Source organism: Glossina fuscipes, unplaced genomic scaffold, assembly GCF_014805625.2.
Source record: "Glossina fuscipes isolate IAEA_lab_2018 unplaced genomic scaffold, Yale_Gfus_2 0, whole genome shotgun sequence".
Lineage (NCBI taxonomy): Eukaryota > Metazoa > Arthropoda > Insecta > Diptera > Glossinidae > Glossina > Glossina fuscipes.
This window is the reverse complement of record NW_023998414.1, coordinates 26,783,323-26,792,824: the sequence shown is the minus strand read 5'-3', so window position 1 is coordinate 26,792,824 and position 9,502 is coordinate 26,783,323. Positions and strand designations below refer to the sequence as shown.

The following is a 9,502-nucleotide window of genomic DNA, read 5'->3' as shown; positions in this document are numbered from 1 at the left end:
TTTTTTTTTTTTTTTTTTTTTTTTTTTTTTTTTTTTTTTTTTTTTTTGTTCTAACAAACTAACTTGTGTACAAATCCCTTCATTAAGTCTTTGAATTTCCTGGTTTTCTTTTGAAGAGAACAAGTGCTAACAACTTTAAAATAAAGGTAAACGGAGAGTTTATGACTCGTATAAAACATACTAGACACTATTACATGTATAACAATTCTCAGGAAATTCTATACTTTCTTTACATATCTCTCAAGTTGTTTGTATCTTAAATAAAAGGAATATTTGAACAGCATCTCGTACCTAGTTACGTTGTTAAACAAAAATACGAGAATGATTTGAATCTTTTTACAAAATATTGTTATCTTACCAAAGACAAGGATACTTCTTAGTTACCTGTCAGCACTTTGGCAATATTAAGATAATAACAACAACATAAATCCTTGTAGGAAATGAATTTGAGAGCACATTTTAAGATTTTCTGGAAATGATAATATTTTCAAAGTATTTCAACGCAATAATTCATAGGATATACGAAACGAAACCCACCATACACTAAAGCCTTCGATACAAAGCGAAAAGAACGCACATATAAATACACATATAAGTTAAAATGTTTTCAAGATTTGTTCCGATTATTTCATATCGATATATCAATCTGTACCAATTTTTTCCAATTATCACTTAATGCAATATTTTTATCAAGCTATTGCAATGAGCTTTCATCTAGATTGGGGAGAATATGTTGGAATTTTTTAAAATGCCTTTAGCCTTTCAATTATTTCATCTAAGGCCTTTACGAACATGAATGACTATCTACTTAAAACAAATGTAATTCAAGGATCGATCGACATGATCGATTCAATTTCGATCCTATTCCTAGTAAAATTGATATAAACGTCAAACCAATCATAGAAGCGATATTAGATTTATTAAATATTTATAAATAGATGTATGTATGTATTGGATGATTATTTGGTCATACATCTCTATCACTCAACACGTACGTAAGACGATCCACAGATGATGAAGAATGATGATTACGGACGAATTCATATGATTTGTAAATATTACCAATTGTCAAGGGAATTGCAGGACATATTGACCATTAGTTTACAAGCTACAGTTGTTTTAGTTACGTTACTACATAAGAATGGAAAAATTTGAATTTTGTGCGTTGCAAACGACATTTAGATATCGCCAATATCGATAGCATCCAAGCCGTATAATTTTTAGATAGCACGAACTTACATATGAAATGAGTAAAAATTTCATGGCGTTTCAACTTCAACATTATGCAAATTAATGATTCGAACGGGCAACAACACGGAACCATTCACACAAATTATTATTAGGTCCTTTTTCCTAAACCTGAGCCTTTTTTGAAAAAATAGATAACTTAAATATTGCCTCTCTCTCTCTACCCGTATCGAAGTTTGAAAAATCTATGAAGAATAATAACAAACAAAGTTGTTGTTATCTGCAGTTAGTGAAACATGCAGCATATAGAAGTCAATCTTAAATAAAATAAGAAAAATACTTGAAAGCTTAATACTTTTTTTTTATAATATTTTTAAAAAAAAAAAGTCTCTCTCCTATTTAAATTGAATTTGATCTGACTTTAAAATTGTTAGCAAATGTAAACAAATGTTTTTCTTACCTTTTACGATAAGAGCGAATGTCACTATAAATGTATTATTTTATTATGTCGTAAACTTTTATCAAATACATAAAAGCTATTTCCCTTCGTCTTAGAAATCATCAGTGATGCATCATTTCCTATATTACAGCCAGATAGATATATATGCATGCAAGCGAGTAACTAACACAAATTCTTAAAAGACAATAAGATAATTGCTATAAATATAAACGGGAAAAAAACTAAATAAATAAATATTTTATATCTTATGAACGCCACACACACACGCACACACACACATTATTCATTTATATATTAAATCGGTAAATAAAAACCACTCGAAATATTAAAGACGGATAAGGTCCTGTGCAAGTTCGTTTAATACAATATTTCATCTCTATCTTTGTCATAAAATCTTAAACAATAGACTTTGCTGCTTTGAGTATTCTTATGGTAAATAGATAAACCGACGTAAATCCAAGTTTATTAAACTTGATTGCATTGCCAAAGACTTTGTTATTCACCATTAATTAAAAACTAAATTTTTTGTTATCATATGAAGACTTCTTCTTCATAGGAACCATTATGCGGAAAGAGTCCGAAAACTAGATCTATCTGATCGAGATATAACTTTATAACATTATTATATAACTTTATAACATTATTTTAAACCGATTTTCATTATAAGTTAAAGTAAATTAGATTTTGATTGTTCCGTTTGTTTATCTGGCAGAAGTCCACTTCATATTCATTTCCTTCACTTTCTTTTATTTATTTATGAGGAAATACGAGTTTTCATCGCGTTTTATCGAGAAATAATAATAAAAATGTATAATTATTTTTAGATAATGAACCTCCCATAACACAACGCCATAGACGAAATCATCGTAAAAATGAATTGATTGTATGGGTTTCAGAAATTCGAGTTCTTGATTCGAACGTGTTATTGTAAGTTAAGAAAACAAATACATACATACGCATAGACATAAGACAAACAAATAAATATGATTAAGTCAATCGATATAACGAAAAGTGAGTCCATCCCAACTACTTATTAGCATTGCAGACTTACCAACAAACTTAATGTATTCGACAGTGCAAGTTGCATAAAGCATAATAAGAAGCTAAGATGGGTCATCTAGTTTTCTTATCTAAGCAATATCGAGTAAAAGTTTCTTAAAAAATTAGCGAAAAAAGAAGACGATAGAAGTGATTTTTTCTTTTGAAAATCATCTTCTCAGAAGGTATACGACTAATACGAATAATTCAAGGTGCGGTTAACTGGGATAGTAAATATTTCTAAAAGTAGAAGAAAATTCTCATAATTTCAATTTGTTGAATCTTTTTGCTCATTAATGGCCATTTCCGAATCCGATTGTGCGATTATCCGTGTCCTTCACAGCATAGAAAGACCGAGGGATGCATACGTGATCTACAAGTGTAAACTAAACAATCAAACTTCAAGTTTATGCCACACTTGACAGCACTGAGCTTCAAGCTGCCAAAGTTTCACTGATAAAGAAAATCTTTTGTTTTGTTTTCTCTTGTTTTCATTCCCCTGTTAATGACCTGAGAGACATTTTTAATAAATGTTTTATGGAAGGCTAGATGCTAGATCCTTTCGATCAAATGCTGCAAATATTTCTTTACTAATACGCCCGCTTATGCAAATGTGCGATTGAAAGACGAAATTCATTTTTTTCGTAACTAAGGATAAGGGTTTCCAGTTGCGCTTGAACGCACAGAGCGAAGGACGAACATGTTTATGAGGTGATGGGGATGTCTTCAATACGACCTCATCTATTGAGCGTAGCCATAACGTGTGGTGTGCTATGCTCATGCATAGGTATCTGCAGAGTGAAAGTAAATCGATCGACCTTTCGCGGACAATAAAAATTTAAGTGAGATGCAAAAAATTGATAAATACAATTTATTTAAAAATTTGTTACGATATCGGAAATATGACTGAATACGTTCTCTAAGTACACCGCTATAGCATGCGGTGACAATGTAGATCAAATTTCTCAACTGTGATGACGTGAATGCTATAACATTCGTATAAGCGAAAACATGAGAAAACGGGACGAAAGACGAAAAACAAAATAATATGGAAAAACCTAAAGAATCAAGTAATCAATATTTGGGCGAACACAATCATTCAACATATTTAAGGATTATGTAAAATTAAGTCAATTTGTATGTCATAGCATTCATGACATTTTGCATCCTAATGATAATCAACGCTATAGCACTCACGTTCGCGCGCGTGTTAAGAGGACAGTTCGGTTTTTTTCACTAACTTTGATACAATTTATCGGTACGCAATAGGTTCCAGCCATTTCAAAATGCACAGCACAGTTTTTCCCTCTGTCTTTGCCTATAGTAGGAAAGATCCCTTAAACCGCTAGTTAAATATACCAAAGAAAATCTGATGTAATAATCGTTTAGTTTCAAGTCTCTTCTAAGCCGGCAAGTTCAAATGTGAACCCAATCATAGTGACCGTTTTGAGGAGGGGTTTTGCGAGGCAATCATGTAAACAATAAATCGCATATTTCGCAAGTTTAAAGGAATTTGCGATTTAATTGTAAGACTAACGACTTCCAACCGAAATGTTCCTTTCTCTTTATTGTATTTCGATTTTTTTTCTTTTTTTTTTTGCTTTATTGTCATGGAAAGCGAACAAGATTTTGGCAAAAGTTAATGAAAAGTTAACTTATGACGCCAGTCGATTAATGTCTAAAGCATCGAAGCTGACCGCAACTTACAAAAACACACACATTACTCTCCAATGAAATGGAGTGCTTTGATTAGTTGAAGGATGAAAAGACTCGATAAGATGAACATATTCTAAATATATTTGAAGGTGAACACAAATGTTTGCATTGTTACAAAATTTATTTAATTTAATTGAAGTTTTTTATTATACAAAAAGTATAAAAAATAAAAATAATAAAAGAAAATAAAATAAAAGTTAACCTATGCTCGGAAATGCGTACATATATATATATATATATATACATATACATATATAAATATAATATTTAATGTTAATACCATTACCGCCATAAATTGTTATTATAACTAATATTCTCTGTGTTTCTTTTTGTCGTTTTTTCTTTGCTTTGTGTTTATTTTTTTTTTTTTCTTTTAATTTTTTATTTCTTGATTATTTGACGTTAACCATTCATTTATGCATTATAAACAGGTATTCTCGGTAAGATTTAATGGCAAAATAAATTATAAAGTTAACGTAAATAATGTAAGAAGAACAATATACATAGGATGACGATGATTAGTCATTTTGGCAACAGTTAATAGTAATTAGTAAGCAATTCGCAGAATTCAATTAATATGAAATGATTTTGTTGATTGTATGTGTGTGATTATATGCACTTACCATTTTGTATTGTTAAGCGAATTGGCCAATTCACCCACTGTATGTGTGGCAACGGAATAACCAAAATACGATTTCGGATTTGCATTGAATTTTACTATAGGCAGGCGATTCTCTAAATTGAAGGCTCTCGTCACAATTATGTGGCAAAACACCAGGAAAGCACAAATGGTTGTTGTTTTAACCATAAGAGCATTGAAAAAAGCCATCATTTTTTCTTTTTTCTCTTTTTGTAATAATAAATATTTTCCAAAATAATATGAAAAATTTTACACAATATTTAATAGGCTCTGCATTCTATATATATATATATATATTTTTTTTTTGTTTTCTTAATATATTTATTTTTAATTTTTTGCTGCTTTTCCTTCTATATTATATTCACTTGAGATTTTCTTTATTTTCTTCTAAATGACTTTAGATACTTTTTATTTATTTATTTATATGTTAAATAAAAAAAAAACAAAAAAAACAAAAATTTTTTTTTTTAATTTTTTTTAAGCCTCAAGAGTAGAGCAGAACAGTCGTACACATTTTGTTATCTTAACAACGCGTTCAAGTATATATGTGTGCGTGTGTGTACTTATGTATATATGTATGTATATTTGTATATTATATACAAAGTAGAATAAGCACAAAAAACCGGTCACTGGTCACGTTGTTTGTTGGCGAGCAAGACTACAGCAAAAATAACACATAACGCGGCAGAGACGCAGTAATTTTTATTTATTTATCTTTTTTTTTTGCTGTTTTTTCTTACATATTTTTTTTTTTTTTTTTTAATTTTTGTGTGTTTGTATTGTTGTTAATGTGTGTTGTTAGGTTGAGTACGTAAGAATATCTCGCTCTCTTCTTACATTGCTCGTGCGGACTGTGAAAACGTGCTTACGTTATAATCATAAATGAACAACAGCTAACGTGCAACAGCAACAGCAACAGCAACAATAATAACAACAATAACGACAACAACAACAATAACAACAACAACAATATCAACAATTACAAACTACACTTTTAGATACTTGTACTGTTTTCCTTGCTGTTATTTAGTTTCTTTTTTTTTTTTTGATGTTGTTGTTTTTTTTATTTTTATATATTTTTTTTACTTTTTCTGTTAAGGTGTATCTTTAAGTTATCACGGTCGTGTAAAATTCCTCGTAGTCGTGTTAGTTGCTGATCATACACGGCATTGACATACACGCTTAAAGCATTTCATAGTAGTACGTATTTTGCATTTACACCAAAATAAAAGCAAAATCAACAATAACAACAACAATAGCAACACTAATAACAGAAGATGCGTTAACAGATACCGGTCGGTCCTATGATTCCTTGCAAGTTTTTTGTTAGTTTATTTTCATTACTGTTTTTATATACTCGGTAAGAGCAACAAAAACACTATATATTTTTGTTTTTATTTATATATATATATATATATATATATATATATATTTTTTTTTTTTTTTTTATTTTTCTCTGTTAACAAAATGCAAACACTTCAATTTCGGACAGACGTAACTGAGTGGCTGGTTGGCTGGCTGACTGCAAGTAAAAAGCTAACAATTAACAATTAACCTTCGCTGCTTTACTTTAACATCACACAACAGGTAGTCCCCAACATTCATATATATATATATATATATATATATCAGTGCTCATCTTTAGGAACGGAAAGGGCACCGGTTTATGTATATTTAAGTTTTCTCCTTTTTTTCGATGCATTTACACTACAATGCGGTAATGATGAACATGCGTATTCTCCATTGTCGTATGTTTCTATTAAATACACATTTGATAACTTTTATTCACCCAAAATGAACTTTATATAAATATACACATGTTTAATCCCAAAGAAAATATTCAAAAAAAAAAAAAAAATTAATTAATTAAAAAAAAATAAAAATTTTTTTTTCCTTCACTGACCTTTTTTCAAGCTATAAGACATGCACATATATATATATATATATATATATACATATGCCTTTGTTTTTAATCCATTACTATAGATCATCTTATTTATGGCAATACTTTGTTTATAAAATTTTCTTTTTTTAGTTTATATATGGTAACATATTGTGGATAATTTTTCGTTATCGTTATTCATAATCATAATAATACGTGTCATATAGCCGCCTACAAATCTTTTAGCATTTAAATCTATATCTATATATATGTAGTAAACTTATGTCCAAGGGGCCCGTCTTGTCTATTCATGAACTTAAGAAGAAGTTTTTCTTTTCGCCAAATCTCGATAGATTTTGACAGGAAATATTTTAAATTTAAAGATAACGATTAAAAGTGAATTTTAAGAAACTCAACTCAATTACTCGGAAGATAGGACTTAAGATCACTTCTAAAGTCGGCATATAGTATACAAACCTTATGGAGTCTGTACGAAGAATACATTTATTACTGTAATACCTGACTATATTATTTAGCGGCATATGCATGAAATTTTTCTTTTTTCGCTTTTTTTTTTTACCAAAAATTGTGTTTATCACGTTTACCTTCTCTAAATTTTTTGCAAACGGTCATGATTTCTACACATATTTCCCGGTAACTTTAATTTGTTTATATCAATTATTATTTTTTTATTTTTTTTTTTTTTTTTTACCTTTCTTTTGTTTATGATTTTTAATATATTCCCGGTTTTTTTTTTTTTTTTTGTATATTGAAAATAAAACAAAACAAAAAAAAATTTCCTTCTCTTTAATCTATTTATCACATATATCTCGAATTAGCTCGCGCGACATGTTTACCATTTTTAACGTTTAAAATTTTTTCTTTGTTTTTTTTTTTTTTTTAATATTAAAATTAATTAATATTATTTATATTTACGCACATTCTTTCGCACAAAGTTTCGCGAGAAAAAATCACACACCTCTTTACCGTTCGATTCGAAAGTTAAAAATAAAAAAAATAAGATGAATAGAGAGATTATGTATGAATTTTCATAGCAGAAAGTTGAACAAGTTATTTTTGAACGTCTACTCACGAACTCGAACATATATGTTGTAAATGTATGCAGCTCACGAACTCGAACATGAATTTTAATCTCAAAAAGTAGTCAATTTTACTCTCAGCAAAGTCAAAAAGGGCATTCATAACACTACGCAGCAAAGTCAATTTTACTCTCAGAAAAGTAAGTCGCAACTCGTGGAGACAACGTGTGCAAAATGAATGAACATGATGAACATGAGACTCGACTGAGACTGTTGAGAGAGACTGTAGGAGCGCGAACATGTACATGTTAGCTTCATTAGCTAAAGATGGGGCCTATGTTTATTTTGTCAAAATGTTTGCAACTCTCAGAAGGAAGCCTCATATACATATATATATTCATATGTATATATGTATATATATGATATATATGAATCAGCCAATTGTATCTGGTCTGCTTCCTATGCTTACTCGTCACATTTAAAAGGATATAATAAATATTTATAATTAAATGTTGTACTCTACTGTGAGGAACAGCTATTAGCGAGATATTTTGATTTAAATAAAAAATAAAAAAAAATTATTTTCTTACTATTTATAATTATTAATTATTAATAAATAATAAATATGGATATTTTCATTAATTTTTTTTAAATTCATGTCATTTCATTTTTATATCTATAGTATTTAATTCTTTATCTATTCGATCTCTCTTCGGCAAATAAAATGCATTATAATAAGAAAGTAAGCGTTTTTTTTTTTCAAAACTAGTGAGCTAGATAGGCTCCATAAAATCCATAAAATATCTTAGCCCTTTAACAAGAGCATTTTGGATTTTGAAATTTATAAAACATTATTAATTGAAGAAATATTGGAGAGACAATAAGCTCATGGAGAATCCATAGCTATTTTAAACGCTTTTATAGCCTTAGCGGGAGGGAGCATGGGGATTGTTAATCTATGGAAAGTTATAGCCGATAATATCCGCAAACACCTTAATCCTTTTCATATGTGTGAAGTGTGTGGAATGTTTAAATATTGATAAAAATCTTTTATATAATTGAAATAAAAAATTACATTTTCATTTTAAGATCAAAAATTTGAAAATTTTCAACTTAAGATTGAAATTGATATATTATGGTTAACTTTAATGATGAATTAATAAAAAATTAATAAAATACAAAATCATATATTTATATGTATATATATAAATATTTTTATAATTTTAAAAATTTTTTAAAAATATTCTTAATACTTTAAATAAATGCTATATATGTATGGAGGTGTTTTGTTTTCTTTTTTCAAATTCTTTAAATTTCCTTTGCTGTTATCTTTGCTGAATATTCTTAAGAAAGATGTTTTGGCTTTTCTGAGCGTAAAACTTCTTCGCTGTACATGCTTATGAGACCCGTCTTGATTGGTGTGAGAGTAAATTTTTACTTTTCTGTATATTCTTAGGAAAGGTATGAAATGAAATGTTTTTAAAATGAAAAACATTCTCGCTGTCTCTCTGCTTCGTTTCTAATAACCAGCTGTTCGG

General features: G+C 28.7%; 1 protein-coding gene across 2 annotated transcripts in view; it reads right to left on the bottom strand.

Annotated features, from left to right (window-relative positions):
• The window catches only part of LOC119632696 (integrin alpha-PS1), a 140,555-nt gene extending 135,252 nt beyond the window's left edge, over positions 1-5,303 (bottom strand). For both annotated transcript variants that reach the window (XM_038025740.1, XM_038025750.1), the window contains exon 1: positions 5,026-5,303. In XM_038025740.1, coding sequence (XP_037881668.1) covers positions 5,026-5,234 — 209 coding nt within the window. In that variant the 5' untranslated portion in view covers positions 5,235-5,303. The remainder of the gene's footprint in view (positions 1-5,025) is intronic.
• Positions 5,304-9,502: the final 4,199 nt, after the last annotated feature.